The sequence below is a fragment of the Pleurodeles waltl genome, chromosome 1_2, assembly GCF_031143425.1.
Source record: "Pleurodeles waltl isolate 20211129_DDA chromosome 1_2, aPleWal1.hap1.20221129, whole genome shotgun sequence".
Classification (NCBI taxonomy): domain Eukaryota; kingdom Metazoa; phylum Chordata; class Amphibia; order Caudata; family Salamandridae; genus Pleurodeles; species Pleurodeles waltl.
Genome location: NC_090437.1, coordinates 298,342,137 through 298,360,049, shown reverse-complemented (window position 1 = coordinate 298,360,049; position 17,913 = coordinate 298,342,137). Strand labels below are relative to the sequence as shown.

The window sequence follows — 17,913 nt, the reverse complement described above, 5'->3', positions numbered from 1 at the left end:
GTCTGCATCCTTCAAGAAAAACATGATTTTCATGCAGGACAATGCTCCATCACACGCGTCCAAGTACTCCACAGCGTGGCTGGCAAGAAAGGGTATAAAAGAAGGAAATCTAATGACATGGCCTCCTTGTTCACCTGATCTGAACCCCATTGAGAACCTGTGGTCCATCATCAAATGTGAGATTTACAAGGAGGGAAAACAGTACACCTCTCTGAACAGTGTCTGGGAGGCTGTGGTTGCTACTGCACGCAATGTTGATGGTGAACAGATCAAAACACTGACAGAATCCATGGATGGCAGGCTTTTGAGTGTCCTTGCAAAGAAAGGTGGCTATATTGGTCACTGATTTGTTTTTGTTTTGTTTTTGAATGTCAGAAATGTATATTTGTGAATGTTGAGATGTTACATTGGTTTCACTGGTAATGATAAATAATTGAAATGGGTATATATTTTTTTTTGTTAAGTTGCCTAATAATTATGCACAGTGATAGTCACCTGCACACACAGATATCCCCCTAACATAGCTAAAACTAAAAACAGACTAAAAACTACTTCCAAAAATATTCAGTTTTGATATTAATGAGTTTTTTGGGTTCATTGAGAACATGGTTGTTGTTCAATAATAAAATTAATCCTCAAAAATACAACTTGCCTAATAATTCTGCACTCCCTGTACACAAAGTCATCACGCATTAATCGATTTCCCTCCTATATGCATTGTATACAGAAAGCAACCATTTCTTGTGTTGTTTTTCACAGCAGCTGTTTTAGCGTTTCACTGAGGTCACGTGTGCAGTTTTTCCTCCGCTGTCTTCCTCGTTGTTTTTTCTACTCTGTTTTTGCCCAGTTAACTCTTTTTATGTCCGTTTCCCTTTGTTCTTTCTCCCTGTACAGTTTTTCTCGATGTTTTTTTTCCGTCTGGTTCTTATTCATTGTTCTCCCTCCCTTGTTTTCTCATACAGAAAGCTCGACCAAGCAGTGAGGCCTGGTTGTAATAAGCGAAAATAGTCAAATATTGAAATGTACAAGGGTGTTACCGTGGTTTAGCACTGTAAAGCCCGTCCCACCGGCTTTGTCAGTTTATACTATTCTTATTGGCAGAACATGTATCTAAGGTAACCTGTGAAAGGAGAAACCTAGGTACAAAAATGATCTCAGACCAAGCCCAAATCTGGTGAACCTTTACCTTCTCTGCACTGATACCGTTGGGCCAGGCTGGAGATCAACGAGGTCCTCTCCGTTTTTTTGTTTGTGTTTTTTTTTTTAAACAAGGAAGACGTAGCACTTGTTCTGCTGTTTTTAAATAGTTAGATGTCTGTTTTCATGCTTTATTCTAAGCATCCTGAATTCGGATTGGTGGGATACTCGAATATTAGGTCTGTGGTGCTGTTTTAGCCTATTTTTGTTTTATGTTGTGGTTGTGCTTGCTCGCACACTGGCACTCACAGCATAACAGAAGCTTAGTGTTGTTGTTTCATTGTTTTGAGCTGAATATGGCACCTTCCCCTTCTTTGGGAATAGCCACAAGCTCGAATACCACAAGGCAATGGAGTCTTAGTAAGCCATGTGCGACCTCTGTGAGCAGGAACAGCCTAGCCGGGGCCGGTGGGAGTTCTGGTTTAGAACCCGTCTACTCCTACGCCCTCTAGTAGAAGAAAAGCCATTCTTAACACGCCTCCGCAGAAAGTCACAACACCTTCACGCTATTTTCGGACCTTACAGACAAGACAAGTAACAAGAAATGTGTACCCGTATTATTTATTGAAAGCTGGTTCTTTACATTTGAAGTGAACTTGCAAAATATGAAAAAGATGTCCCTCTGGTTTCGAAAAACCGTAGCACTCGAGCAGTTAAACAGGTCATTTTCAAACGAATCGAATTGAGGTGTTTTCCCACTGCAAGTTAGAACTGGGGATTGTGCTAAAATGTAAAATGACAGCGATGACTGGCAATATGTTACATTTTCCCCTCTGCATCATGTTTAACCACTCTCCTATGCCCGATTCACAACGTTTTTGTACATTAAATTTATATTTACGTTCTCAAATGGCTTGCATTCTATTTTGTGAATTTACACTTGCAAATCATTTTACCTAAACGCAGTGTTAGAACACCTTTGTGTCATATTTTGTGAGAGTAAACCAACTCCTATTGGCAAGCAGTAGTCATTCCAGCATAGGGGTACTCTGGAATGCTTGTGCAGACCCACAAACGAGTATTTGTAGGTATTCACAATTGTGTTTCATTCCTACCCTGGAAATAGTCAGAAATGTACTCCTGGCAAAGCAGTGGTAATTGATAGCCAACACTCCAAACATTTGCGAGTGTGCAGGAGAAGGGGTTTCTCTACATCACCTTTACGAAAAAAAGTATGTTAAGTACATCACCTTTAAGAAAAAAAATATGTAAAGTTTGCACATTCTCTGAGATCTTCTTGTGAGCAAATGTAAGCATGTATGTTTGCGAACGGGAAAATGGAAATAGCCCAGTATCGGCAGGGGTAGTCTTGGGAAGACTGACGCTGTTGCCTCTTCCCCAGAGATAGGGCGGAAACATTTGTGAATTGATAGAACTGCCTGTTTATGGTCACTTGAAAGATAAATCTTTGATGTATTGTGTCTTTGTTGCCCTTAATTACTCTTTGTTACTTTTTTGTGCCAAGTGGTAATGATTTCTATAAGCAGTTTTCTGAATATGTGTGTTTAATATTAATACTGAAGTGTTAATGTGCTGGTTCTCCGCCTTACCCCATTTCATGCAATTTGAGGTATTCACCTTGGAATGATGAAAAGTCGGGCAGGCCCTGTCGAGTTTCCAATTAATTAATTACCTACTACACACCCAGATGTCAGCAGCAATCGATTAAGTCAGTGCGCTAGCCTCATTTCCAGCGTTAAGAGCCTTCATTCGTTCCACCATCTCTTGAAACCAAAAGAAAGAGACTAATTAGTACGAGTTTTTCATACTTTAAGTATGGTGGCAGGTGGGGCGCCATAGAACTACAAAACTGTACCTCTCCTTTGGTGCTAAAGTGCCCAGTTGGCAGTGATCTCTCAATGAGTAGTTGGATTCCTGCCTCGTTTTCAGTATCACTGAATGATTCAATTATTTCCTGTTTATTGAATTGTGCTATCACTGATTTATAAGATTTTTTGGGGAACCTTGTGAGAACCAACATTGTTCTAGAAAACGTTTTCTGTTGACATGAACTTCAACTGTTGTTTTTTTATGTATTTTGTCTTCAGACATGAGTACATCAGTGGGTATTATAGACTGTCGGCATATTTTGTCTCCAAGTTGCTGGCTGATTTAATACCCATGAGAACGTTGCCAAGCATCGTCTTCACCTGTATCATTTATTTCATGATTGGTGAGTATCTAATGAAGTATATTTCGTATAAAATGATACTATGTTGCATCCATCTTCTTTTAGCATTCTGTATGCCTTGTTGCTTTCTCAATCAATGTTAACAACCTTAGAAACCGAATTTCCAGGAAGGTTTTTTTTAATAAATGCTTTCTCTTAATCTAACAAAATGTGTTGTTCCTCTTTTTGCTCTTTGGATCTCACCTGAAGACCACTCTAGCTGTTTTTTATTGTGGAAGACCTCTAGCCCCTAATACATTACAATGTATGCGGATAGTGTTTTTTTGGTTAACCTCTTGCTCCTGATTGGATGGTTTTCTTGCCTATCTCATTTTCATTCTTCTTATTCCTTGGCTCTCCTTCCTATTCCTGTCTCTCCTCATGATTCTAGATCTCAATTAGATGACTTGTGTCCTTCCATTGCTTGCAGTGAGGCAACTACTATTTTCTTTATCTTTTATTATTCCTTGGCAGTCCTTGTTTTCTTTCATTCATAAGCTTCCTCACCTATCTAATCCCCGTAACTCTGTTGCTTCTCAACTACCCACATTGCTATTCTGTTGCTTACTTCATTTGCTTATTTTTTTTCATTTTTAATCCTCACTCCTCCCTTGTGGCTCCTGCCACTTAGTATTTCCCCCACTACTCCTCCATTGCTCCCCCGAGCACTCCCATCACATTTTTCATTTAAAAATTTTTTTTTTGGGAAGAACCCAGTAGCTGAAACTTGGTGCCTTAACAGGTACTCCCACACATATTTTCTCAATCTGATAAAGACTTCTAGTTGCAGATTCCTTACCTTAGAATTTTCTTCCAGGTGTCAGACTGGATCCGGAGATATTTTCTTCAAGCAATACCCTTGCACCTCGTTAGGTGGAGTCAGTTGACTCTGCGGGCATTGTTGGAGCCGTAGTCACCATGATGGCGTCGGGAGTAGTACATAGATGCCTCAGCGCATTGACATCAGTTTTTTCTTTCCGCGCCACGTGCTGATCCGGAGAGACCTACCCTAGGTCAATTTTTGGCCAACGTTGACTCTTTGGTCGAGTTTTTGTGAAGTTTTTGTTAAGTCGAGGATATCCCCGAAGACCGGCTTCAAACCTTGCGAGGACTGTCACAGCATGATGTCAGTGACGGATCTACATTGGGACTGTTTGTGGTGCCTGGAGCGTGACCACAACCCAAAGTCGTGCTTCGAATGCCGGACCATGCGCCCAGAGGCCTTGAGGGAGCAGTCCCGTAAGCTTATGGTGGCCCGGTGCTCGACTCCGCATAGGTTCCGGTCTTGCTCAAGAGGAAGGACTCGAGACTGGTTGCGGAGCCACGACCACTCGTCTTCCTCAGAGTCTTCGGGTCAAGGTAAGAAGAAGAAGAAGAAGTTGAAGAAATCCCGTCATCCTTCAACTTCACCCCGTTGCTCGGCTGATGGGACACGGGAGGAGCGTTGACGCTCAAGGCCTCCATCTTCGGAGCCTGCTTTTGGGTCCACTCTGCGCCTCCCCTAGTTTCCGGGAGCCAGGGCGACCCGTGCCCAATTAAAGGAATTTTATGAGGCCATGCGCCTCATCTTTGGGAAGTCCGACCCCACTACGGTGCCTTCTGGCCTAATGGGTTCGGTTGGAGGGCCTTCGGGTTCCGTGCTGGCAGCTCCGGCACCAGCCACAGAAGTCCCCTTCGGATCCGCACCAAAGCAGTTCGTACCATCGAAACCTTCCCCGGCGCCACTTCAATTGTTGCCGCTTCCGACGTCGGTGGTGCCCACCATCGACGTAGACCCGATCCCTGATGACTCAGTCGGACTGGCGTCGGCTAATGTCGCCTCCTTCGATGGGGCCTATTCACCCCAGGTTGGATTCTGACCCTTATTCTTATGGGTTGAATTTGGGGAAGGATTGGAGGGGTTCCCTGGACCCTTAAGAATACCAGGATGACTCTAACTTGGACTGGGTACAGGAGTTAGGCAAGGCCAGTCGTCTGGATACCTCTCCAGACGTTGTCATGCAGTCTCCTCCTACCCTGACTACGGCGAAGGGAGCTACTTAATCCATGGTGGTCAGTAGGGTGGCTGAGACTCTCTGCTTTGAGCTGCCTCTACTGTTCAGGTCAGGTCTAATCTCCTGACGGAGGTGCTTCAGCCAGGGGCTTCCACCTCTGAGCCGCTTCTTTCATTCAATGAAGCCTTCACCGGTGTCCTTTTGGGTACTTGGTCCAGACCCAACACAGGGGCTCCTGTGAAGAGGACAATCGCATGCTGCCATCGGCTCTCCCTGAACGACCCTACATTCCTGTCCCAGCACCCCATGCCTGGGAGCTTTGTTATCCAGGTATGAGCAATTGCATTTTTTCATTCTTGCCAATGTGAATGCTGGCAAAAAGCATTAGTAAAGCCAAGAGGTTATTGGTGATCGATTGGCTTTACCAGCGCCTATTAGTTCTACACATGCATCCTGGAGTTTAGAAATTTCGAACTAGCTGAAATATCATCTGGTCGGGTGAGGAACCAAGGCCTGCTAGTCTGCTTTAAAATGATGCGCATCAACAGTGCAGTCTTTCCCTTTCACCAACCGCTTCACACTTACAAGACCTTATCTGGGATCCTTTAGTTCAGTTCCGATCTCTATCCCTACACAATGGTATTTAGTAATGGTATAGATCCTATTATTCAATGCCTTGCATCCGATCGCTTTTTTCTAAGCATATGTTGGCATCGCTAGCAGGAGTTAAATATTTGCATGAATTCAGAGCAGTGTTCCTGTCCAGTATTCCTGTGTCCTCTATGTCAGCCCCTAAAGACCATCAGTAATCAAGTATGTCCCAGAGCAACTTCCACCCGGATGGGAGTGCCCTGCAACATATTGTGTAAGGCCAAATGGCCTTCCAGAGTGTCAGTAGCTACCTCTGTATCTACTCATGGCCACCAGAAAGATATCTCTGCTTCTTTTCATGGGGCACTGCATGTCTACACACCCCGAACGCCACTAATTATCTTTTTCTATTATTGCGTATTACTAAAAACTATCCATCTTTGGTCAACGTATCACTTAACCCCCAAATGTATCTCACCTAGGGATTGGCTGTGACTTTCTTAGCCACCTCTTCTGCACACAACACTTTACTTCCTTTAGTACACCATTCTTATATTCTTCCTTTCACTCCTTTATAGATACATATTCAATCATTCAACCATTGACGATAGCCACCTTTTAGTCATCCCACTTGTCTTTAATCTCTTCCATTGGTACTGGTATTGTCTGAGTCCTTCAGCAAACTTCACAAAATTAGTAACGTAGCAAGAGGTTTTGACCCATTCTCAAACTAAATGTTCAATGGCATCTGTCGCTGTAGATACACATGTTCTGCATAGCTCGCCATCTGGTGTTGGGTCGGAGTGTTACAAGTTGTTTTTCTTCGAAGAAGTCTTTCGAGTCACGGGACCGAGTGACTCCTCCTTTTGTCTCCATTGCGCATGGGCGTCGACTCCATCTTCGATTGTTTTCTTTCCGCCATCGGGTTCGGACGTGTTCCTGTCGCTCCGAGTTTCGGAACGGAAAGTTAGTAGATTTCGGAAGATTTTCGTCGGTATTGTTGCACTCGGGATCGGCGTAGTTAGATTCAACACCGCATCGAAGATCGACGCGCTCCGGTGCCCTTCGGGGTAGTTTTCGAGCCCCCGTCCGGGGCCTGGTCGGCCCGACCGCGTGTCCAACACCGCCGATGGAACGGACCCCGTTCCGTTTTTGTCCCAAATGCCACAACAAATACCCGTATACAGACCAACATTTGGTCTGTAACCTGTGCCTGTCACCTGAGCACAGTGAAGAGACTTGCGAGGCCTGTCGCGCGTTCCGGTCCCGAAAGACACTCCGTGACCGTCGAGCCAGGAGACTTCAGATGGCGTCCACGCCGACAGCGCACCGAGAGTTCGAGGAAGAAGAAACCTTTTCGATCCACGAATCGGACTCCGAGGAATTCGATGATCAAAGAACCGTGAGTAAGACGTCGAAAACAACACATAAGAAAAGTGGCAAGGCCCAGGGGACGCCACTGCCACCAGGCCATGGCTCCACCCATAAATTCGGTGACCGACCATCGGCACCGAAAAAGGCCCAAACAGTGCTGAGATCGTCCGACTCCGGTCGAGACACCGGCACGCAGCCTTCTCGGGATCGAGAAAGTGCTGGAGAAAAGCAACGACACCGAGATAGCGGTGTAAAAACGGCTCGACGCCGAGACAGCGGCACCGACGAAGATCGACGCCGAGAGGTTTCGACTCCAAAAAAGAAAAAAGCCACCTCGGAGCCGAAAAAAGATACAGGCAGGGTTTCGGTGCCGAAACAACCCGTAACCGACCCAGGTCCAGGCTCTTATACAGAGGAGCAATCACTGTCCTCTCAGATGCGAAAGCATAGGTTTGAGGAAGAGCTGCAATCCACCGAAGTGGACCATACGCAAAAACGTATTTTCATACAGCAGGGAACAGGAAGAATAAGCACCCTTCCCCCTATTAGGAGAAAAAGGAGACTGGAGTTTCAAACAGACCAGGCGCCACAAACAAAAATGGTGAAAAAGGTGACTCCGCCACCCTCTCCTCCACCCTCTCCTCCACCTGTAATTAACGTCTCACCAGCGCAAACTCCGTCACATTCCCCGGCTCACACCACCATGAGCCAAGGTGACCAGGATCAAGACGCTTGGGACTTATATGACGCCCCAGTGTCGGACAACAGTCCGGAGGCATATCCAACAAAGCCCTCACCACCTGAAGACAGCACAGCATATTCTCAAGTGGTGGCTAGAGCAGCACAATTCCACAACGTAAACCTCCACTCAGAACAAGTCGAGGATGACTTTTTATTCAACACCCTCTCCTCCACCCACAGCTCCTACCAAAGCCTGCCTATGCTGCCAGGTATGCTTCGGCACGCAAAGGAAATCTTCAAGGAGCCGGTCAAAAGTAGGGCAATAACGCCAAGGGTGGACAAGAAATATAAAGCACCTCCTACAGACCCTGTTTTCATCACCACACAGCTGCCACCAGATTCCGTCGTAGTGGGAGCAGCTCGGAAGAGAGCCAACTCCCACACATCTGGGGACGCACCACCCCCAGATAAAGAGAGCCGCAAGTTCGATGCAGCTGGGAAAAGAGTCGCAGTACAAGCTGCAAACCAGTGGCGCATCGCTAACTCTCAAGCACTACTTGCGCGCTATGACAGAGCCCATTGGGATGAGATGCAACACCTCATCGAGCATCTACCCAAGGAACTTCAAAAAAGGGCAAAGCAGGTGGTTGAGGAAGGACAGAACATATCAAATAACCAGATACGATCTTCTATGGACGCAGCAGACACAGCTGCAAGAACAATTAATACATCTGTGACCATTAGAAGGCACGCATGGCTAAGAACGTCTGGGTTCAAACCAGAGATACAGCAGGCAGTGCTCAATATGCCATTCAACGAAAAACAACTGTTCGGACCAGAAGTGGACACGGCAATCGAAAAACTTAAAAAAGACACTGACACTGCTAAAGCCATGGGCGCACTCTACTCCCCGCAGAGCAGAGGAACCTACAGCACCTTCCGCAAGACACCCTTTAGAGGGGGGTTTCGGGGTCAGGCCACACAAGCCAGCACCTCGCAGGCAACACCGTCCAGCTACCAGGGACAGTACAGGGGAGGCTTTCGGGGCCAATACAGAGGAGGGCAATTCCCTAGGAGTAGAGGAAAATTTCAAAGCCCCAAAACCCTTACAACCAAGCAGTGACTCAGATGTCACTCACCCCCTCCACACAACACCAGTGGGGGGAAGAATAGGTCATTATTACAAAGCATGGGAGGAAATAACTACAGACACTTGGGTCTTAGCAATTATCCAACATGGTTATTGCATAGAATTCCTACAATTCCCTCCAAACATACCACCAAAAGCACAGAAATTGTCAAAACAACATTCCGACCTTCTGGAAATAGAAGTTCAAGCACTATTGCAAAATAATGCAATCGAATTAGTACCAATCACACAAACAAACACAGGAGTCTATTCACTGTACTTCTTAATACCAAAAAAGGACAAAACACTGAGACCAATCCTAGACCTCAGAATACTAAACACCTACATCAAATCAGACCACTTTCACATGGTCACGCTACAAGAGGTGTTACCATTGCTAAAACTACAGGACTACATGACAACCTTAGACCTCAAAGACGCGTATTTCCATATACCAATACATCCATCTCACAGAAAATACCTACGGTTCGTATTCAAAGGAATACATTACCAATTCAAAGTATTGCCTTTTGGTTTAACAACCGCACCAAGAGTCTTTACAAAATGTCTAGCAATAGTGGCTGCACACATCAGAAGGCAGCAAATACATGTATTCCCGTATCTAGACGATTGGCTAATCAAAACCAATTCACTAACAAAGTGCTTACAACACACAAATCAAATCATACAAACCCTCTACAAACTAGGTTTCACCGTCAACTTTGCAAAATCCAACATTTTGCCGTGCAAAGTACAACAATACCTGGGAGCCATAATAGACACAACAAAAGGAGTAGCCACTCCAAGTCCACAAAGAATTCAAAATTTCAACAAGATCATACAACGCATGTATCCAACACAAACAATACAAGCAAAGATGATATTACAACTCTTAGGCATGATGTCTTCATGCATAGCCATTGTCCCGAACGCAAGACTACACATGAGGCCCTTACAACAGTGCCTAGCATCACAATGGTCACAAGCACAGGGCCACCTTCTAGATCTGGTGTTGATAGACCGCCAAACTTACCTCTCGCTTCTATGGTGGAACAGTATACATTTAAACAAAGGGCGGCCATTCCAAGACCCAGTGCCACAATACGTAATAACAACAGATGCTTCCATGACAGGGTGGGGAGCACACCTCGATCAACACAGCATACAAGGACAATGGAACGTACATGAAACAAAACTGCATATAAATCACCTAGAAATGCTAGCAGTTTTTCACGCATTGCGGGCTTTCCAACCAATTATAACTCACAAATACATTCTTGTCAAAACAGACAACATGACAACTATGTATTATCTAAACAAACAGGGGGACACACACTCAACGCAGTTGAGTCTTCTAGCACAGAAAATATGGCGATGGGCAATTCACAACCACATTCGCCTAATAGCGCAGTTTATTCCAGGGATCCAGAATCAACTTGCAGACAATCTCTCTCGAGATCACCAACAAGTCCACGAATGGGAAATTCACCCCCAAGGTCTAAACACTTACTTCAGACTCTGGGGAACACCTCAAATAGACTTGTTTGCAACAAGAGAGAACGCAAAATGCCAAAACTTCGCATCCAGATACCCACACAGGCAGTCCCAAGGCAATGCCCTATGGATGAACTGGTCAGGGATATTTGCCTACGCTTTTCCTCCTCTCCCTCTCCTTCCTTATCTGGTAAACAAATTGAGTCAAAACAAACTCAAACTCATTTTAATAGCACCAACTTGGGCAAGGCAACCCTGGTACACAACACTGCTAGACCTATCAGTAGTACCCCACATCAAATTGCCCAACAGGCCGGATCTGTTAACACAACACAACCAACAGATCAGACATCCAGATCCAGCATCGCTGAATCTAGCAATCTGGCTCCTGAAATCCTAGAATACGGACACTTACAACTTACCCAAGAATGTATGGAAGTCATAAAGCAAGCCAGAAGGCCGTCCACTAGGCACTGCTATGCAAGTAAATGGAAGAGGTTTGTCTGTTACTGCCATCATAATCAGATCCAACCTATACACGCAACTCCAAAGGATGTAGTGGGTTACTTGCTTCACTTACAGAAATCTAGCCTAGCCTTCTCTTCCATTAAAATACACCTTGCGGCAATATCTGCATACCTGCAGACTACCTATTCAACTTCCCTATATAGGATACCAGTCATTAAAGCATTCATGGAAGGGCTTAAAAGAATTATACCACCAAGAACACCACCTGTTCCTTCATGGAACTTAAATGTTGTCTTAACAAGACTCATGGGTCCACCTTTTGAACCCATGCACTCTTGCGAAATACAGTTCCTCACCTGGAAGGTTGCATTTCTCATCGCCATTACATCTCTAAGAAGAGTAAGCGAAATTCAGGCGTTTACAATACAAGAACCTTTTATTCAACTACACAAAAATAAAGTCGTCCTAAGGACTAATCCTAAATTTTTACCAAAGGTTATTTCACCGTTCCACCTAAATCAAACAGTGGAACTACCAGTGTTCTTCCCACAGCCAGATTCCGTAGCTGAGAGGGCACTACATACATTAGATGTCAAAAGAGCATTAATGTACTACATTGACAGAACGAAAAACATCAGAAAGACTAAACAACTATTTATTGCATTCCAAAAACCTCATGCAGGAAACCCAATATCAAAACAAGGTATAGCCAGATGGATAGTTAAATGCATCCAAATCTGCTACCTTAAAGCAAAACGACAACTGCCCATTTCCCCAAGGGCACACTCAACCAGAAAAAAAGGTGCTACCATGGCCTTTCTAGGAAACATCCCAATGCAAGAAATATGTAAGGCAGCCACATGGTCTACGCCACACACGTTCACCAAGCACTACTGTGTAGACGTGCTATCCGCACAGCAAGCCACAGTAGGTCAAGCCGTGTTAAGAACGTTATTTCAAACCACTTCCATTCCTACAGGCTGAACCACCGCTTTTGGGGAGATAACTGCTTACTAGTCTATGCAGAACATGTGTATCTACAGCGACAGATGCCATCAAACTGAAAATGTCACTTACCCAGTGTACATCTGTTCGTGGCATCAGTCGCTAGAGATTCACATGTGCCCACCCACCTCCCCGGGAGCCTGTAGCAATTCGGAAGTTAGCTTCAACTTTGTATATTTGTATATATATTATTTTACCCTTCAATAGGTACATACTTAGTCACTCCATTGCATGGGCACTATTACTACAACACAACTCCTACCTCACCCTCTGCGGGGAAAACAATCGAAGATGGAGTCGACGCCCATGCGCAATGGAGACAAAAGGAGGAGTCACTCGGTCCCGTGACTCGAAAGACTTCTTCGAAGAAAAACAACTTGTAACACTCCGACCCAACACCAAATGGCGAGCTATGCAGAACATGTGAATCTCCAGCAACTGATGCCACGAACAGATGTACACTGGGTAAGTGACATTTTCATTACACCACCACAAAAGCTGCCTAAAATGTGCAAGACCCCACACACAAGGACGTATTGTTCCACAACAGAGTATCATTGTTTATTTGGCGTTGGAGAGCATGACAAAAACGAAATTGCACTCATTTCCCTTTACTTCCGTGTGTAAGAACAGGCCTAGTCACTAGACAAACCTATCCGTGGAACCTATCCAGGGTAATGATCCTTTTTCTTTAGGATTGTACCAATGTAGCGCTGGTGCATTTCAGATTGTGCTTTGATGTTCCCAAAGATTGTTACACACTCATCCTGCTATTTGGATTTGACTCATTTTTTGGTTACATCAGTAAAATTATGAACAATTTTGAAAAAAAGTCAACAAGATCCAAGAGTGGTCTTAGCTCATCCTCATCCTGATGACGAGGGCTTCTTCTAGTATGTGCTTTCTTATTTAAGTTTTACAAACATTCTGCTAATTTCATAGCCTAAGACTTGCACATTTACATTTGGTGTATTCTACCACCAGGCCTTTTTCATTGTAAGTTCCCAATACCTTAGTCAGTCTGCAGTCATTTTCTTCTTTAGTATTGTTCTTGATGAAATGTTACTTGTGCCTCCTCTTTCAACTTCTCATGCATTAAGCTTTAAAAAATCCTTCTGACGCAGATGTCCACTTATATGGCTTCTGCAGAATTGAAAACAATCCACTGCCGTAATAAACTGTCAGTGCCCTGCTGATATGACTTTGAAAGGTCTTAAGTACTGAACAAACTTGCCCCTTTATCTGTAGCTAACATTTGGCCAATATGTAGAAAAGGAATTGTATCAAATAGTATAGTCTTGTTTAGATCCCTAAGGTTGACATATAACCTCAGCTTTCCATTTGCTCGCATGCTTTGACCAAAGTAGTTAATCGTTCTACTGACTCACGTTAAATACAATCCAACACCTTTATTTTTTGTTCTGCTGTTGCTTCCCCTCTGACAGCTACTGAAACATTCCTGACTTCACAGATTGTAGCCTCTGTATCACATTTTAGTGTATGGTGGTGCTGCATTTCTCTTTATTTTTCCATAATTACCATAAAATACATCCAGACATTTTTTGTACTTTTTTTACGTGCTCTTTACTTTTGACATTGAGTACAATTTTCAGAGTTCTTTGGTTCTACCAGGCTAAAATGGGGGGCACTCTTTTAAAAAATGTGCAGTTCCCTTCAGTAACTGTTTAAAAAAAATCTACAGGTGAATTATCTGAATCTAGTTATACCAACTGATTCCCTTCCACACCCACCGGATGACATAAGGAAGTTATAGCATTTCTTCAACATTATGTTACACATTTCTCTACAGACACTTTGCAAAATACCCATATATGGCAAACTTGAATCTCCTATGATTTATAAACTCACATCGCAATAGTCATTAAGCATACCGTTTTTTGAGTTCATTAGATTTTGCCTAGAGCACTCATGCACTGTCAGATAAAGCTATTGTAAAGAAAAGGCTTAAAAAACAGACTGGGAGCCCGTCCCTTACTTACCAATGCTTAACATTGGTTGGCTTCCGCTTCACTCTGTTTTCCTTGCTTCCTACTGGTTATGCCTCCTGCTTCCTGCCAGCTGCTCACCTGTAGTGTTCTCCTGGCGTTCCGTTCATGCCTGGGAGCACAGCTTCTTGTTTGCGGCCTGTGTACTTTCACTGGCTGCGTGCTGCTACAGGTACTTTTGATTTTGTTTACTTTTGGCCACTCATGTAGAGTACATAACACGGAACAGTCTCCCCCAACTGCCCAACCCCCTGTCCGTTTTCCCACAGCCACCCCCAGCGCTCTATTTCTGTTTGCTGTCAGTTTTCCCCCACCCCAACATCTGTTCCCCCAGCCCGTCTGTTTTGCCCTCATAGCCCCTGTGTCCCTTTTGCCTCCCACACCCCTGCTGTTTGTTTTGTTTCAGTCCTCCCTCCTCCCTCGTGCTACTTAGCACTGTTCCCCACCCAGCACTATGTTTACATTCATTGCTGCTGTGCAACATGTCCTAAATGGGGAAAAAAACTGCTATGATGTGGTCATAGCCATATTACACAGCACCGCATGCTGCTGTGCAACATGTCTAAAAAACATTCACAAAACCAATAGATCTTGCAAGGGCGAAACCTTTTTTATTTGCCAATGATTTATTTTTAGGTCTGGCCTAGCAACAGCTGTGCATGCCTTACCAGCCTAATAATAATAATTTAAAAACAAAATCATAAAAAATGAATGCAAAGGGGCTTTGTGTAAGCCAAGTTCATCCATTGGCCTGTTCAGTTGTCATTCACATTTTGGTGCTGCCCACCAAAGCACACTCCTGGGGCAACGTATTAGCCCACTTTATCCATTGACTGTCCTACACTCTGAGGAATGACATTTCGCTAATCATGTGCACATCCGCGCTCAGACTGTGGGTAGAGCTTTTTTCTTTCCTTTCAATTTATTCTTTTTTTATTTTGTTAGTTGTCAAATTATATCTTCAGATCACAGTAACTCAAAGCCAGTAGTTCATTCTAAGTACACTTTTCTGCTATGAAGCACCCAGTAATGCTCTTTTTTGTAAAATTCAGTTTTTTATTGCAAGCCTTCAGCTGCCATTCTTAGGTGGCGGTATCTTTTCTCTTTTTTGTGTTTCTATTTTTGTGGCATTTGGTTGTAATAAAAAATATCGTACCAGCTTATCAAGTCGAGCCCTGTTGGCATTGCCAATGCTTATTCTCTTTTACGTTAAGAACTATATCATAATATTCTCTGCTGTCATTGCTTAACACTTTACGTCTTTTAACCACTAGATACTTAATTCTACTTAACTCCGCCCTCTGTGTGACAGATGTTTCCCCATCCACCTAGAGTCTTTTTTAAAATATATTATAATTTGTTGTTTATCATGTTATACCAAAGTTACAGGTAGATGATAGTTTTTCCTGCATGTCACAGAGGCATCTAAACCTTCATCTTTGCCTTGTTTTCTGTTGCCATACAAACATTCGACATATAATAAGCATTTACATCAGCAAAAACATTCATAAAGACATTACCATCTGCCTTTCACTTTTTATCTGTTTATGTATCTTTTTCACTTTGCAGTCCTAAAGAATGTAACAGCATCCCTCATTTTTTTTTCTGGTGGCAATTCATCCTCCCCCAAACATTGTCATGTAATTTAAGAAATATTTCTCCACTCCTCTCAAGGAATGAGATGCTCACCAGTGGTTAGTGAAATTGGTTGAGTAGGTGTTATGAATATGTTTTGCATTGATAAGATGTAAGGTCCGCAGTCCACTCTACATCGAACATAACTAGATTTGAGAAACCTTCACTACCAACAGGGTAAATGTCCTTTGGAGTGAAAAATAGAAAAAGCCATTATTCTAAACTCCGGCACAGTAATATACCGTTTAAATATTCTCACCACTGGTGGTAGAGCAATACTGTATAGTACTCATTTCCTCTTGCAAACTCTGGCCAAATCTTGGATCTCATTAATGACCAGTTATATATGACACCCAACAAATACCATATTTCAAACCAAAGATGGCCTTCTCAGGGTACATTGCCTATGTCACATAGGGATGGTCAAATTCTCAACCTCATTTTTGGCCCCGTAAGATATAGTCACCATAGGGCCCCTGTGGCCTCAGGCTTGGTCATATCATTTTTTTATCTATTTTGAGATTAGTACATCTAAACAGACAGTGGGTGTTCCTAAATGTCCTGTAATTAAGAGACACCTCTGGCCCAAGTTAGATGCTGGTAGCCTTACTAAACGATTGGCAGAGGAAAGGCCTAGGCTTTCTTCTGAAATGGCTGTAGACACCTTGATCAAGGTCTAAAGTCCATGGGTACTGTCAGCCTTGGATGCAGTACTTTCTAAGAAGTGTGTTAATTGAAGTCTCACCGTTGTATGATGATTCGCTTTGAAGGGCCAAGACTGCTAGTAAAAAGCTTAAAAAAGCGCTGGTGTATCAACTATGCTCGAGAGAATAAAGTAGCACTTAATAGTGCTTTGAGAACATATAAAAGCATATTGTTCCTGCCAAAGCAAATTTTCCTACCATTGAGATATTGGCCACTTCAAATCCATTTATGGAGATATTCGACCATCACAGCTTCCTTAGCTAGTCTGACCTGTATGTCTCATATTTTGACATATGCTGAAATCTTTTTTTGATAACCTCATTCTTTGGTCTTTGGCCCATGTCACCCGTTTGTGTTAAGACCTGTTCTCAGTGAATAGGTGAAAGGACCCTGGCCACTGGTGTCAATGAATGCGGAATTAGAACATTTTCTTTGGGGGACCTTGACCAGATTTCGTTTGAAGTCTTCCAGGAGCTAGCAAGTTTGATCTCTTCCGTGTCCTCTATGGACTCTATTCTGCTAACAATTTAGCAGTAATTTGCTGGCACTGTATCAAAGATTTTGTGATCTATCTGTAACGCCTCCTTGTCTTCTGGGACTGTTCCCCTAGAATGGAAGAGAGTCAGGGTGGTGCCACTGTCTACCGCACCATTCTTTATTTTTTTTTTTTTTAAATAAATATTTTTATTGTTTTTTGTTCAATAAACATACATATTACAACAATTAAACAGTAAGGGCAAGGAGCACAGTCCGTGATCTTTGGAGCAATACACATTTTTTGGCATAGCTTCTGGAGGGTGCTACACCTAACCCAGTATCCCACAGGACAGTGAATATGCAGTTACCTAATCTCCAAGAGGGGTGCCCCCCATGTTCATGATGTGTCCCCATGGGGAGGGCAGCTAAGAACCTGTGTTGCAGTATTCTCCTTCACATTAAGTCCGTAATGCTCTCACCACCAGCCCCATACTTTGTGACATTTCTGGGGGCATCCCCTACTGCAGTAAACTTCTTTTTCAGAGGCCATGTAGCAGTCCATCCCTCGCTGCCATTCTTATTTCCTGGGTAGGTCTGTGGTGCCCCAATGTCTGGCCACATCTCTCTTAGCCACCACTAAGGCAAGAGAGCAGAATACAAGTTTGGTACGTGGCATGTCGACTTGGATTGGAATCCCTAGCAAAATAAACCGTGGCTCAATAGGTATTGTGGTTCCTAATATGTGTGAGAGCTTGGTGATGATGGTTTCCCAGTATGACCGGATGTGGGCACATTCCCAAATTGTGTGGATGAATGTTCCAGTTACCTCCCTCCAGCGTACGCAGTGCGGAGTTGAAGAGCCGGCCCATTTTGTGCAGTCTGTAATATTAGACCCTGTGTAGTATTTTATATTGTATCAGTCGGGCCCGTGACTTAATGGCTACTTCTCATGGGTGCATTAAGGCATCCTCCTAGTCTGTTTCTTCC

At 43.7% G+C, this 17,913-nt stretch overlaps 1 protein-coding gene across 5 annotated transcripts in view; it reads left to right on the top strand.

Annotated features, from left to right (window-relative positions):
- Positions 1-17,913, top strand: part of LOC138299827 (broad substrate specificity ATP-binding cassette transporter ABCG2-like) — a 676,683-nt gene that overhangs the window by 567,997 nt on the left and 90,773 nt on the right. For all 5 annotated transcript variants that reach the window (XM_069238424.1, XM_069238432.1, XM_069238461.1 and 2 more), the window contains one exon: positions 3,246-3,370. In XM_069238424.1, the coding sequence (XP_069094525.1) occupies positions 3,246-3,370 (125 nt within the window). The remainder of the gene's footprint in view (positions 1-3,245; positions 3,371-17,913) is intronic.